Source organism: Tuber melanosporum (genome assembly GCF_000151645.1).
Source record: "Tuber melanosporum whole genome shotgun sequence assembly, scaffold_88, strain Mel28".
In the NCBI taxonomy this organism is placed as follows: domain Eukaryota; kingdom Fungi; phylum Ascomycota; class Pezizomycetes; order Pezizales; family Tuberaceae; genus Tuber; species Tuber melanosporum.
The window spans coordinates 212,899-228,855 of NW_003299137.1; the positions used below are offsets into that span (position 1 = coordinate 212,899).

The following is a 15,957-nucleotide window of genomic DNA, read 5'->3' on the forward strand; positions in this document are numbered from 1 at the left end:
TAACAGATGTTCAGTCGATCATAGAATAATCTTCCTTCGGCGTCAGGGGCTTTCTACCACCTCTCCCCCAGCCCCCACTGCCAGTGCTCCTGCTGCCCCCACGGTACAAGAACCAGAGAAACAGCCGTCAAACCTGCTCCCAGAGAATATCACCGTAGAAGTGATCCACCACCTTTCGTTCCTGACCCTCCCCACTATCTCCCCAACACGCATCGCCCGAAGCGTCGCTGGTCCTGTGCAGTTCGCCTCTAACGCGGTTATCGTAATGTGGCTCGCTGTGTTACCGCTCCTCACGCTTCTGATCTGGACGATGAATGGGATCGCACAGCTTTTTGTCAAACCCGAAGTTGGGAGCCCCATGGCGAGGTTCAACCCTGTGTGGGCGCTTGTGCCGTACTTGGTGCTGTTTGCGATTGTGGGAGTGTATCATCGAAGAGGGGGGTTGAAGGGCGGCGAGGAAGGGAGAGAAGGAAGCGAGGGAGGAGCGGAGGAGGAGATCGGCCAAGACTTTTTGGATTACTTCTTGGGAAAGCTATATGCCGTCGCTGCACAGTTGCGAGGGCACTTTGCCCCCCGACGCATCCGCCGCTTCGCCATATCCCTACTCTTTGCCGCTAGCTTGATCGGGGGATACTTTGCCCTGCAATACCTCGCCCCACACATAACAACTCTCGCCGAAGCCCTCTCCTCCCGCATATTCTTCTCAAAAGATGCCTCTCTCGCTCCTACAGCTCCAACATCGGGCCCCTGGGAAGACATGGATTTCATGTACTTCGTCCCAAGCACCTCCACCAACGAACAGTCCACCAGCAGTGGGATGGAGAACGCCTATGGAGAGTACCACCCCGGCGCAAATGCTCTGGAGGAAGTGGAAGGGCTCGGTTGGAAGGGGGTCTTGAGATTCGCAGCAGTGTTAGTAATGGGACCGGCGGGTGCAGTAGCGGTCAGGCGGAGGACACTGTGATTGGTATCCTGTGGTTCTGTGATTGTGATCTGGATTGGATGGGATGAGTTGGGTTGGGTTGGGGGTTGGTCGGACTGGTAGGAAGATGGTTGGCTGGGAGGTGTATTTTTATGGAGTTTTTTGTTTTATGTCTGTGTTTTTATTGTGTCCTTATTTCATCCGTTTGTGCTTTTTGCTTTCGCCCATGTTTTTGGTACTTATGTTTCTATTACGAGGTAGACACGAATTTCCTTTCTTCATTTCGTTTCCTTTCTTACGATTTTATTTCATTCTTAAGTATGGGAATCAGAGGGGTAACTTTAATGGGAGCAGAAGTTTTGTATTTATCTAGCTGTTACTAAGTTTTCCTTCTTTCTTTCTTCACCTCCTCCCCTTCCTTCCTTCCTTCCGCCTATTTTCAATTTCTAGTGTCTCTATTTCGGACTGTATTGGAGATGATCCGGTAGGACGGATCCGACGGACGGATGTATATATCACGACTGTGGAGTTTTACATTATGTCAGGTTAGTATAATATCATACGCATCCAGGAAAACCCTCATCCGCTTGCCCTCCTTCTCGTTTTGTTGTGCTGCCTGCTTTTACTTGTCTAGGTGAGTACTGTACTTCGTATGATACCTCGGGGCTGTCGGGGTGTTGGGTCAACCGCACAAGACGGGCCCAAGCAACTTGCTCCATGAGTTGGGTAGATTCCCAGATCTGTCGGTCGGTGGTCAGTCAGTGGGTGGATGCACTACACCTCTGGAACATCTTTCAGACTAATCAGTAACTTATAAGCCAACCCTCCAGCATTAAGTACCAAATGCTGTACCCGCGCATTTATCATGTTTACTGTACCGCGGGCCGACACGTGCCAGTGTAGAGTCCGCGGCACAAAGAGTTCATGCCCGATTGCTCGATATAGATCTGGCTGCGATCTACTCGTTAGCTTAAGTTCCGGACATGCGTCGGGGGGGTTGACCGATAACACACCATAGCAGATCTTGCACCACAGCAAGTACTATATGGCAATCACACTCATTCCACCATATCATGGAACATTAATTCCATCGTTGATGCATCCGTGGGATGATACACCGCTGACAGCGCAATGAGGGAACCTGGCAAGCGTGTGGGAGAAAAAATCGGTCTGGAATATAAGAATAGCAGGTATTAGGGGGTGTCCACATCCTCTCTTCTCACATTTCGTTCAACGGGTGATCATTTCAAAAGTTCACTTCCACTTGAAGTTACTGGCTATAGGCTTCCGACTCCCGCTGGCTGTCTTGTATGGGACTATACTTACTGTGTGCTTACGCTACTCCTTCTCATGGCCCAGGCTTTTTACACGGTATCATAGATTTCGGTGGAGTCGGCATTTTGTCAACGCTTCTGGTGATTCTTGAGTCGTGTTGAGCCTCCCTTGCTACTTCCTGCACCTCACTTGCCCATCCACTCCTCTGTCACCCCCCCCCTCTTCTCCCCACACTTTACTTCCCCCCCTCCTTTCCTTCCCCATACTCCCCTTTCTCTTCAGGGATCCACAGCACTGGACAAGCCTCTGGTGTGTTGGTCATATCCCAAGGAGGAAGTAGGAAGGCAGCAGTTGGGCCAAGTAGACTTGCTATAGGGAGTTGGATAGTAGGTTTAGACTCTGAAATGTCTTGTAAAAGCGTTGCAGTTAAGGAGCATGGACTCCAGAGATATAGAGCCCTTTCTAATCAACCTGTCCCTAGCGTTGACTCTTGAATCTCCATAAGTCGGCTTAGAAATTAGCGGGCCTATCTTGTTTTCTAAGAGCTGCAAACGGCCATCGAATGATATTTTATGATTGTGAAACTCGCGTTCATTCGTTGTGGATGACACGTTCATGAAGCATCCCCCGGACAGTAGAGCATGATCAGGTCTTTCAGAATCGACATCTGCTCCCTTCTCACCCACACTCTTCGGGGTGCGCACTGCTCGTATAATGAGACCACCGCTGCTAGAGTCCGCTATTTCTGTAGTTGGTCTTGCGGATCGGACCCCAGGCGAGAACTCAAGCAGCCATATCGCGTCCTGAATGCAGTCGGAGTAGTTCTTGATATAGGGGCGTGGGGAGGAGAATCGAAGGGGATTGGTCCCAGTATCAAAAGGGGCCCGAATTGCCTCAGAAATGGTTGTGCCGGCCTCGCGTTTTCATTAGGAACCCCCACGGGCCGCCGGCGGTGGGAGCCGCTGCTTTTCCGCCACTTCTTTTGCATCCTTGGGGGGCGTGGATGAAGTATCATACATAATTCGGAGCTGATTCCATTCTTTTTCGGGTTTGGCGGTATGCGGGAGTGTCCAACTCGCTGGCCGATAGATTGGACATGGAAAGGATGTTTATCTAATACCCGATACAGGAGTAAGAGTCTTGAAGAAGAAGAAAAAGGACAAACGAAAAGAACAGATTTACAGTGTCATGATCTCAAGGTACAGAGAGCCGAATGAGACATGGCGATTTAAGAGACAGGGTCGACTTTATAACAAATATAGTTTCTTGCACTCCCGAATTCTCCAACTTGAACATCTCCGTGGGAGATCTCGTAGACTTCCGGGACCAAAACCAAATCTGTGCTTGCCAATACCCGAAATAAGGAGGCAGTCAAGTCAATAGAATATCGGAAAGTGTTATGTTTCCGAGGTCACGGAACTCTCGGGTCGAGTGTTTGCCTTGAAAATGTTTTAGTATTACAAAAAACTGTGACGGAAAAAGGGAGAGATTCTTCACAATCTGCTGGCGGTCCGGAACCTTGTGAATTGGGAGTTTTTAGACCCCTACTGTGTCCAATTAACTTTTTCTGATTTCACTTCCTCATTAACACTCACCTCTCCCATTTTCCACCTTGACGCTGCAGCTCAGCTCTATTTTCATGTCTTTTTTCCCCATCGCTAACGTGATTTGCCAAAGAATCCTCGTGGACCCTCGCCTCGTCAGAAACTTGTCCTCGCAAGTCCTCGTGGATACCCAGCTTATACCGGTATGTGATACTCTAAGCCTACGGGTGATGTCTGCCCCACCCCCCCTTTTTTTCCCTTCTCTTTTTGGTCATGAAATTCGATCAGCTACCGTAGTCTTAGCCCAGGCTAATAATAACAATCAAAGTCCCAAAAGGTGGGGGGTTATTTCGCTAGTAAGTGGGCATATAACTTCTGCTGAGTGCCATCTCAATCTGTATTTTGTGCCTCACCTATTGAGTGGATTGCTGTACTTACAGTACTGTAATTAATACGATATGTACATCCTTTGATGTAATAGGAAATCTTGGATCAAGAAAGAGAGTGAAGGGGAGAATAAAAGATGAAAGAACCTAAATACCGGTAGCCAAAAAGCCCCTGAGGAGCCAGTCCCGCGGCCGCCCAGTCCAAGTCAGGCGTTGTACGCAATGATGGTGGGGAAGCGTGAACCGTGTGTATGGGGTTCATGTGGCACTTGTAAAACGTTTTGAAAAGACTCGATGTACAGTACTACTCCGTAGTACGACCGATGCAAGCGCCATCCATTCCTTGAGCCGCTCCTCGAGAAATCTTGGGACCCATCAAAAATTTTGTCACCTGACCGTCTCTGACACCGCAATCCCCGGCCCGGCTCATCCAGGGCCCGGGACTGCTGATCCAGAGGTGGGGGTAGGGGGGAGACTGCTGACTTCTCTTCGGTCAATACTCGAATGTGGGGATACCCGTGTAAAGTACTAGTACTTTAGGAGGTTCATCTCCCGAGTCCCAGCTCTCGGGCAGGTCCCATTATTGGGTCGACTTTGATATCATAGAACAAATAAATAGCGTACGGTACTGAAGGGACGTCTTCCGGTCTGGGGGAAAGAACCAAAGAAAGACAGATCAGTAACTTCAATCAAGAAAACAAAAGAAAAAGAAAAAGAGAAGGAAAGGAAAGGAAAGGAAAGGAAAGGAAAATCAGTTCATGCAATGTTCGTATCAATCAGTCCCTACTCATCAAGGGAAAGTTTTCATCACTTATGATAGTGTACTTCACTTGCACACTCTCACTGGTTAATTCTCGTTCGTGTCTCATGTTGTTGGGCAACATTTGCTTCGATTTGGTTGTTGGCAACAAGGAGAAAATCCAAACTAACCCTACAACCATCGCTCCCACTAAACACCATCCACCCAATACTGCCCTCAAAATCAAACATATTGTACCATAATAATATTATTATGATAACACATCTCCAAAATCCATAGACTAGGTTTTGCACCTCGTATTACCTTTGGATTGGGCTTCGGATTCTCCATTTCATTTCTCGGGAGGCTCAGGCCCAGTGGAAGTAGTGTCCTAGTAGGTGTAAGAGCAAGACTACCGGTAGCGACTCCGTGAGTGCCAAAGTATGATATCCAACGGTAGAGGTCGTTCTTTGACGCGAAAGAGGCCGGGACACATCAAAATTGCTGGGTTTTCCACTACCATAATATTATTTCCATAGATATCTTGAAATTCAGCTTAAAAGAATTTAGCATGTTTGAAGTACGGTAACATATATTTATTTCAGGCCTTTATCCTCAGTTCGTACAGAGCTGTGAGTACCGGTGTCAGGGGGGGGGTTTTTCTTTCCCTTTTCCTGGATGGTGGTTTGACTACGCACTGTGCCCTACCCGCTAACTCACTTTACCTTCCCGATATACCAGAAAGTAGTTGCCTGATAATCGGGACTGATGAGCAGTGATCAATTTCACAAACAACGCAGAGGAATCAATGAAAGAAATGTAGGCTCAGTTCGGTAGAGATGAAAAGTTCTATTTCCCGGTGGTGGGTGTGTGTGTGTTCTCGTTGTTGCTAAGAGAAAAAAAGAGAAAGCTATAAGAAGAAAATCCTGCACGCCAAGCCTCCTCTTACACATGAAAAATATCCAAAGCCTCCTCCCCATCAAATACATGAAAGGCACCTCCAAATCAAGCAATTCACCACAAGAGCCCCCTCTCCTCTTCTGCCTTCGCCCCTGAAGGCTAAACAAACCACAAATCTAGCTAGGTTTTAGCGAAATATCTAACTGTACTTCTTCCCCTTCCCTTCCTCGTAAACAGCCGAGTGACTAAACATGATTCCCTCCAAACCTGGCTTATCCCACTCCTGGAGCGTCCTCAATCCACTCCAGATATCTCTGACCTCCACCTTGCTCTGCCTTTCTATCTACCCCATAGATATCCGTCACCTTCCCCAATGAACTCCTCCACTCATACTCCAATATATCTACTAATTCCACCCCTGCTTCCTTCTCTTTTCTTCGTAAATACACCTTAAGCTCATTAAGATGCACCCGCTCCTGCAAAGCACCCTTCTTCACCTGAACTAACTCTCCTGTATTGATATCCCGAAGTCTGCCACTCTTTCCATGCCATGCTAATTCTGATAAGACGTATGGGCCTTCGCATCTCGCTTCTAGTTTACTCCCCCGACGTTGGTCTAAGAGAAACCTCCTTAACAGGACTAGGTCTCCTTCCTTCGGTGGTTCGTAGCACATCGGTCGTTGATTGTGTCCTTGTCTTTCCGCTTGCTGAACCATCTCCCTTGCAGCTTCCTCGCGAATGTGGTCCAACCGTATGAGCCTTTCCAATTGCCTCTCTCCAAGCTCTTCCTCACTATTCCAGGGATCTCCACCTCGATCCACTACCATAGAAAGAACTGACACTGCTCGCTTGGTATCTGATATGACGTCCCAACTAGTTCTATTTGGATTAAACCCTAACAACAACTGTGCTGGGCTAAAGCCATGAACCATAAGAATTCTAGTATTGACTGCATGGACCACAGAATCAACTACCAAGTCCCACTGCTCTTACAGTAGTGTTCGCCCCATAATTGTAACTTTAATCCTATTGACAAGAAGCTTGACATACTGCTCTGCCAGTCCGACTGACTGAGGATGTGATTTTGGCGCTGGTAGATGGACTACCGAAAGGCTCTTTAACACTTTTGCAAATTCTCCTGAAACGAAATGCGCATCGTTGTCAGTATATATGGCTCTCGGCCATCCATATCCTTTAACTACTTCCATCAGCAGTAACACTGCTGACTTGCTGGTATTATCTGGAACTGCTTTGCCGAAGAGAAATTGAGTAAAATAATCCACGCCAATAATGATGTATTTGTTACCGCGTGGGGTCTCAGGAAATCGGCCAACAAAATCAAAGCCCATCATGTCTAGCGGTTGGAGATGGACAATTGACATTTGACTAACTGAGGGTTTCAAGGACCCGATCATTTGGCAGCTTGGACACGATGCACAGTAGAGGCGTATATCCTTTGTCCGAGTAGGCCAATAGTATCTTCCTATCGTAGTGCGCATCAAGACTCCTGAGGCAAAGTGACCATAACAATCATGTAAATAGTAGAGAATCATCTCTACCTCCTCTGCCCGAATACAAAATGCTTCCTTGCCATTCCTCTCGATGAACACCAATCGATTTCCAAGCTCTGTAGTGTAATGGCAAGCCCCTGGAACTCTGCTTCCCATAACAGTTGCTTCGGTACTTCTGGTATCTGATTGCTGATGGTCTAACAATCTGTAGGGTTTTGATTTCTGACGGATCATACGTCTTCGATTCTTTGAAAGAGGTTCTCCGTCTTCATCACAATAGCTCTCTAGCTCTCCAAACAACTTATAGTGTACTACTTCCCTATACTACTCATCCTCCAACCATTCTTTCCAAGCCTCTATTTGGTGTTCTCTTTCCACGACAAACACTACTTCTGCCTCCTCTTTATCCCCTTTTTCCCTACCCTCACATACTAGTCTCAACATGCTCAACCCATCGGCCAATACGTTTTCTTTCCCCGGGATATGAATATACTCCACATCATATTCCGCTAATCTTACTTGCCACCACACAATTCTGCCATGGGTGTCATCCTTCTGGAGTAAGCTGAGCAATGCTTGGTGGTCTGTATAGACCTTTGTAGGAAATGGCGATCCCAATACTAGCCAGCGTACTTCCTCTAGACATCTCAATATTGCCAATGCTTCTCTTTCTGTTGTAGAATAATGCATCTCTACTGGCAGGAATCACTTCGAAACGAACATCACAATTTTCATTTCCGATTTTGTCGATGCATTTAAGACTGTACTCGCTGATAGGTTCGGTAACTGAAATAGAACACTGCCAAGTGCATGACTTGAGGCATCAGTCATTAGGTGGTATTGCTTGCTTTCGTCCCCTCCAAAGACTACGTTCTCAATAATAGCATTTTTGATTTGCGGCAAGGCTTCCGCTTGCTTCTCACCCCGTTCAAAGCCACAAACAACTTTTACTGATTTGCCTCACCGAGTAGTCTGGCCAGACTTACTTCTCTCTTGCTCCGTCAAGGTTCGGTAGACAATTGCTTCCTTCAAGATGCATGCATACTCTGCACGGCCGGGAATATACTTTCGGAGATAGATAGTCATATAGATGAATGCTTCTACTTCAGTCGCACAGGTGGGGCGTGGGTAGTCCCGTATGGCTTGGACTTTATCTAAAGAAGGCTTCAATCTACTCCCATCGCTTGAAAATCCCAATAGATCTATCTTATCCACAAAAATCTGCACTTGCTCCCCTTGAGTGTAATCTGAGCCCATGCCAATGGAGGAAAGTAGTGATCATGTAAAAAGTTAAACTGCGTGCAGAAACTCGGAAATGCGCCAAAGTCATCATCGACAAAGCACTCAAATGCTCCTATTGAACATTTATCTAAACACTTCTCTGCATTTGGTTCCGAAATATGCCCGCTGAAGATACTCTTCAATCTGCTATATGTATGTAGTGCGCCTCCTAGGCTTTGACCCATCCTGAGGTACTGCCATTGACCATCATGAGAAGAGAAAGCGGTCCGATATGCATGAGGCGGATACATCTGAACTGCCCAATAGCCATTGGCTGCATCTGCCTGGAAATAGCTGGTGAAACATGCCCTCATCAAATTGTTGACCACTGGCTCGATTCGCTTCATTGGGTAATTTGAGAGAATGGTGGCCTGATTTATTGGACAAAAGACATTGACTATTCGTAGACCACCATCCTTTTTCCGTACAAATTTTGTGCGGTGTGACCAAGAAGATTCTGATCGTGTAATAATTCCTGCCTTCTCTAGTAAGGGTAAATTCTTGTCTAACCAATCACATTCTTCTCGCGTATAAATCTTGCCTTGTGCACACTTTGACTGTTGGTTTGGATAAACTGTAATTCGATGCATGATCAAATCAGTGCAGGGCATATCCTTGAGTTTACTTGTGAAGAGATCCTTCCATGTATATATCAGCCGCATCGCCTCCTCACTTTCTTCCCTTTTCAGCTTCTCTCCTAACTTTATTCCCGATGTCTCAAACCACATGGGAATCCCAGTTGCTGAATTACTTAGTTCCCTCCGATAACTCACCAGCCTCCTTACCGTTGGGAACTCCAATATATGCCCATATGCCTCCATTTCCGCCAATTCCCTCTCATCCGTAGCACTTCCGATGTCTGCCCAATTTATCTCCATTTCCGCCAATTCCCTCTCATCCGTAGCACTTCCCATATCTGCCCAATTTGCCTCCATTTCCACCAATTTCCTCTCATTCGTAGCACTTCCCATGTCCACTCAATTTGCCTCACCAAATTTGTTATACTCTTCAGAAACCTCTAATCCCTCCACAATATCAACGACTTACTCCTCCACATGATTCTCTACTTCAGCCCCTTGCTGCCTTCTACCTGCACTACTGTCTCTGCGTAATTCTAATACATTCACCATACATGAATCTCGTCCGCTCTCTTTCCAACATCCTTGTAACAATCCCTCTTTGGATAGTTAGTGCTTGGCAACGGGGAACGATACTTCTCTTCCTGTCTTCTTCCTTTGTCTTACGATAGCTCTAGACCTCTATCTACGTTACTGATAGTACAAGACCCTAGTCTTCTACCGGGACCGCCTATCGTAAGCTTTCTCTAACTCTTCTTCGTAAAGCGCCTTCCTTGGTGTAACGATAACGTTGCAATAAGGATAAAGATCGTAAAGGTATTTTATATTCCTTAAAGTAATAAGTAGGAAAAGTACTTAGAACAAAGCGTGAAGAACCTATCTTCCTCGGCCGCATCGGCCTCCTTATATAGTGTTCTTCCCGCCTTTAATCATGTGACCTAAAGTGGTCACATGTGCGAAACTAAATCATAACAAACTAGTCATATGACCAAAGTGATCACATGCTCAAAACCCATGACCTCATAGCGAGGTCATGTACGAAACTCATAAACCAATCATAATGCAATAAACAAGTCATATGACTCGACTGAGTCATATGCACGAAACCCATAACATCATAATGAGGTCATGTGTGAAACATAAATCATATGCGCAAGGCTTATCCGTAAGGCATACTCGTAAGGCATACTCGTCAGGCGCATGTCCCATGACTCATACTTGAGCCATGTGCAAAAGCATCACAAATCCCACACATAACTAATCATATAACCCAAATAGGTCATATGTGTGAAACGATAACATACCTGTAACTCATAACCATGTGTCACGTGAAAACCCTTTCCTCGCTAAGCCATGTTCGTGACAATCCTATTTCTTCATACAAGTAAACATCATCCCGGCCAAACACTTTAATCTCATCTTCAATCGATTCAGTAACTTCAGAATCCGTAGTACGTGTAGTGCTATTAACAGTAATCAGCTTCCCAAACAATTCACTACTATCATTATCTATCCCTATCCTATTATCATTCAAGCCATCGAAATTCGACAAATCGAAATCATCCAAATCTGCCGTATCTATTCTCTCTACAACACCAGCCAATTGGCCTGAACTACCAACCGGTGTAGCTAGTTTTCCGACTCTGCAGATAACTCATCCCCTTCACTTTCCCCCTCATCTTCCATCTGCTTCTCCGCTTGCCGCTTGATCAATCCAATCAATTCCTCAAAGAAATTTCCCCCTCTTTTCTCCTGTAATTCAAGCTCCTCCTCTACCTCTATTGACATACCATGCCTACCACCTTTCTTATCTCTCAAGACAATTGGTATGCGGGGTTTCCGCCTTTCCAAACTTTCTCTCCTAACATTCTTGTAGCGTTCATCACTTGGTATTTGTACTCGAGCACCTTGACTGCCCATGATGTAATACTTGCCAGTCGCATAATCATCCTTGGCCTTAACTGCTTGAAGCCATCGCCTACTCAACAATAGAGGATATGTTGGCTTGTATTCCTCTGGAAGAGCATAAATACGGAGATCGCATGGGACGCCCGCAATCGTGATCCGAATATCTGCACAGCAGGCAATCTTCGCCAGGGCATTCGTTGCTGTTCGAATAACCATCCCTCCAGCTTTCTTCATCTTTGCGCCAACCAACCGTAATAGATGAATCGGCATGAGATTAACAACCGAGCCTGCATCAACCAAGATTCTAGAAATGCGATAACTGCCTTTCTCTGTCTTGATAATTCCCTTTATGTAGAAGTTCATGACATCTCCCAAGTCTCGATCTGTAGCTACAGCCAGCGCTTCTTCCTCTCTAGGAAATTCTTTTGCTCCTGCTTGCATGTCCATCATAACTTTCTTTTCCTTGGCTTTACCCTTAGCCCGTTGAAAGCCTCTCGCCTGTTCTTGAACCAATAAATGACAAATATCCTTCTTGACCGAAGGTGCAAGATCAAAGAATGAACTCCAATTCAGCCCGATTACTGGAGCATCCCAAAAGGCACCAACAAAGTCAAATTTCTCCTGACCTGCCATCATCCGAATTGGCCTGTGTACACCCTTTAATATAGGAGCCTTAACCTTCTGTTTTCCTGCGGTCAATTCTACAACCTCATCATCTTCAGTATCTCTTCGTTGTCGTTGGCTCGCAGGTCTGGCCTCTGCATCAAACTCAAGTGGTAATTCGCTAAAATGATGGGCTCGCTCTCCAGCCATTACCAGAGCTCCATCTTCTTCAGATACATCATCATCATCATCATCATCCTCACTGTCTTACACCTTGCGAAGAAATTCTGTCAAATCCGAAGGCTCTACTTCAGTTCCAGTTACCTCACGAATCTTCATACCATCTAGCGCTGAGGACCGAGTAGCAACCTCTACTACATTAACTGGCTTGTCACCTTGGACTAACAGTCTTTCCCTCGGTGTAGATGAGCGATCTGGATGTTCGGATACAACAGCTGCTGATCTCGATGCAGATTGATACCCCCGTAATCTTGGACACTGCGGGCGTAAGTGGCCTTCTTCTTGACAATAGTAACATACCTGCTGATGAGCTGGATGGTATAACAACCCATTAGGTCCCACAATAGGCTGAGATACAGAACTCTCAGGAGATGCAGGTCCCGCTTGATAAGGCTCTGGCAGTGCAGTTATATGTTGCGAGACAAACCCAGGTCCTGGCTGTCTAACGTGATCTGAAAAGCGAAGACTATCCATTGGCCTTCCACGTCTGGGCTCTGTTGGCATCCCATTGAAAAATGCCTGACCCCCTTGAGGCCCTCGGCTATAGTTCTCCATCCGTGGTACTTGATTTCGTCGATTTGGATAATAGTCACCTGGACCACTTCGATAGCTGGTGCTCTGATATTCTCGCAAGTGTCCTCCTCCCTGAGGGTATTGCCCATAGCCATCTGTAACAGCATAACTGTCAAGAGGAATGATTTCTGTCTCCTGCTGAGTGGCGACTGCACGTTCGGTATCAGCTGCCGTCCCTTTCTGCAGTTTCAACAAATCCCGCATCATCTCCTGTAACTCTTGAACCTTTCCTCGTACAGTATCCTCCTCGTCCTCGATCCCTTTACTTCTCTTGCCATTTCTGTACTGTGTCCGGCATCCTTTCTTGCTACTTGTCTTCTTTGCCTTTGTAGCTTTTCTAGGGCCTTTCCGCTTCTTCGAATAATGACGATACTCCTCAAACTCAGAGTCTGAGTCACTTGCCGAATCATCTGAGAAACCAAACTCGTCCTCATCACTCGTGTCCTCATTGTCCCGATTGCTAGACTTGTCGTAGCCTTTGATCTTGAGCTGCCATGCCAGCCGCATGATTCCTTTCACAACCTGATATGGGGTTTCTGGTGACCTTGCTCTGCGGAAGCTCACTGTTGCCATTTCATGCAACCATTGACTTTTGAGACCGTCGATGTAGTAACCAATTAAGACGTAATCCAACTGTGGGACATCCGATGGCTTTCTTTGAAGAAGCTTGAGAACCTTTCGTGAATAGGGGAATACGTCCCGTTCTCCTTATCTAACATTGCTCATAATTGAAAGGATCTCTCCGTAAGCTTGATCATCCAAGTCTGTATCTTGGAATTGCTCCACCAATGCTTTCGTGAATGCAGCCTCATCCCATAAAACCTCATTTGAAAGTTGTCTCAAAAAGGGCCCTGCAGGAGATTTCATCGGGTACGCCATATGAATTTGGGCTACACGGAGCCGTTTTGACTGCATCGTACTACCATTGAACTCTGGTCCCAATATCGCAAGCCATGATTCCATCCAACTCAGAAAGGCTTCAATGCTAATCGAATCATCATCTCCAGTGAACTCCATACCAGGTGATCTTTGATAATAATTCATTATCAATGAGACAACTGGGAAATACTCTGAATGAGAATCTGAACTGCTTAACGGTGATGAAAATAAATTCTCTAGATCGGTCGGAGGAAAAAAATCTTGCCCGAAACGGAATTGCAAGTCACAGTCGTCCTTTCCCTCTACCACTTCTTCAGATAATACCTCTGTTGTGTCTCTTATTCCGATATCCAGTAAACGAATGATGCTTAGCAGGTAAGGTATGGCGAAGGGGTCAAAGTTTACCACCAATCCATTTCAGAGCACCACTTTGTCAGGGGGGGGTTTTTTCTTTCCCTTTTTCTGGATGGTGGTTTGACTACGCACTGTGCCCTACCTGCTAACTCACTTTACTTTCCCAATATACCAGAAAGTAGTTGCCTGATAATCGGGACTGATGAGCAGTGATCAATTTCACAAACAACACAGAGGAATCAATGAAAGAAATGTAGGCTCAGTTCGGTAGAGATGAAAAGTTCTATTTCCCAGTGGTGGGTGTGTGTGTGTTCTCGTTGTTGCTAAGAGAAAAAAAGAGAAAGCTATAAGAAGAAAATCCTGCACGCCAAGCCCCCTCTTACACATGAAAAATATCCAAAGCCTCCTCCCCATCAAATACATGAAAGGCACCTCCAAATCAAGCAATTCTCCACACCGGTATCTGGGCTGGGTAAATTTTGATAAATTACCGCTCTAGTCTTGGCAGGTATCACATCAGGGAAGAAAAAAAATGAGATTATATACGTTACTACTCTACGGGTAGGAGGATTGAAGGAGAGAACCCCAGACCTTCCATCTGGACGCTACTGCAGCAAATTATCATACTATTTGAATTTTTTTCTTCTCATGCTGTTTCCGCCCATGTGGTTGGTTCGAAAACCCCTTGATCTTGGTGTGCTTTGCACCGAGCAACCTCGTCGCTGCCAAGGGTCTTCGAGTGAAGAGTTATGACTAACTACACCCACCTACCAATTAAGGGCAACCACTTGTAGGAAAGCGAAAAAAAACTTTCCCACCCTGAAATTCCCCTGTTCAATACCGTATCATACCGTACATCCTAGAACCCTGTCTTCGATTGCGAGTCGATCGATTGAGCACACCAGATCAACCCAGAGATGGACACGATTGAAACAAAGTACCGTACCTGAGGGTATGCCGGTGGATGGAAAGTTTTGTCGGGATCAGCGAAAAATGATAGGCGGTGGAAAGCTTACTCCTCGGGTATTCCTCGGGTACGCTAAGCACCTGTACTCCAGTAGGTACTCGAGTAAATGGGTGGGTTCTCTTGACAGGTCAGTTGGGCATGCTTGAGTACCTGGACACTTGTAGGGTACTGTACAGGTACTGTGGGGTAACCTGTGATACTACGGTAGCTAGTCTACTATGGGCACGTTGGTTGGGTTGATGGGTCCATCACGGCGATGGCAACTCTCCCGTACTCGGCCGGGGTACCGGTACGGCACCTGACGACACTACAGAACGCTGTTGCTCAGGCATGGGAGGGATAAGGATTGGGATTCACTCTGCTTCCTAACCCTAAAATGGTCGTCGACCAGCTCTTAGGGAAGTAGTCTGGTGGTGCGTGTGTTCAGCCACCAGCTGTCAGGGTGAAAACTGCCAAAACTTTCGCTGGCATTCCCCGGTACGAGCACGAGTAGGATAGCAAGAATACCGGCACGGTAGGCCACAAGTACCCTTTCCTGATGTTGGTGTTGCTGCCCCTACAGCGGGCGAGCGGACCTCTTATGCCCACCCACAAAGGCACAGCCGCATAGTAGCGACACTGGCGCTCGAGAGCAGCATCCCTGAGAATATATAGTCTAAGCGTGATTCGCCGCCAACAACTTGTATGAAACCAAATTGCGGTGCTGATGTGATAACTACGGTCGGATTCAACCATGGAAGCTGTGTCATACGAGTAGAGTTTTGGCCATAATGATGTCAGGTTTGTCGGGTTTTCTACTTGTATGGTACTTGTACTCGGAGCCCCTCTGTCCACTGCGGGCACCATTTCTTCCCTATGCCAGGGTTGCACAGAGGCTTGTGGCGAATCAACGCATCTCGGTTCTCACTCCCGGGGATTCCTTGCCCTACAGGAGGGGAAAGGGAAATGTGATACGTTGCCGCACTGAATTGTAGGGAAGGAAGTGGAAAGTGAAAGCTGAGGTAGAGAGGGAGGGAAAGGGAAAATAGAGAGGAAATGAAAAAGAGGAAAAAGGAAGAAAAAAAGAGAAAAAGAAAAAAAGAAAAAGAAGCATCTTAAGAGACTTCTACCCTAGTCTAACCGTAAGGAGTCTAAATTCTCCTAACTCTTACAGTGCCGGCGATCCCCATAATCCTCTAATCGCTAGTCGGTTGGACTCTATTTTGGCTTATCAGGATCAGGACTTTTCCCTCTGCGCACGCGTATGTATCCTCCCCCTCCCCTTCCCCATTCCCTATCTACCTACCCCCCCGCACTC

General features: G+C 46.5%; 1 protein-coding gene; it reads left to right on the forward strand.

Moving 5' to 3' along the window:
- The window catches only part of GSTUM_00011587001 (uncharacterized protein), a 2,566-nt gene extending 1,081 nt beyond the window's left edge, over positions 1 to 1,485 (forward strand). The window contains exon 2 of the mRNA XM_052355840.1: positions 1 to 1,485. This exon is cut by the window's left edge and continues 918 nt beyond it. Within this exon, the coding sequence (XP_052211805.1) occupies positions 266 to 964 (699 nt within the window). The 5' untranslated portion in view covers positions 1 to 265 and the 3' untranslated portion in view covers positions 965 to 1,485.
- Positions 1,486 to 15,957: the final 14,472 nt, after the last annotated feature.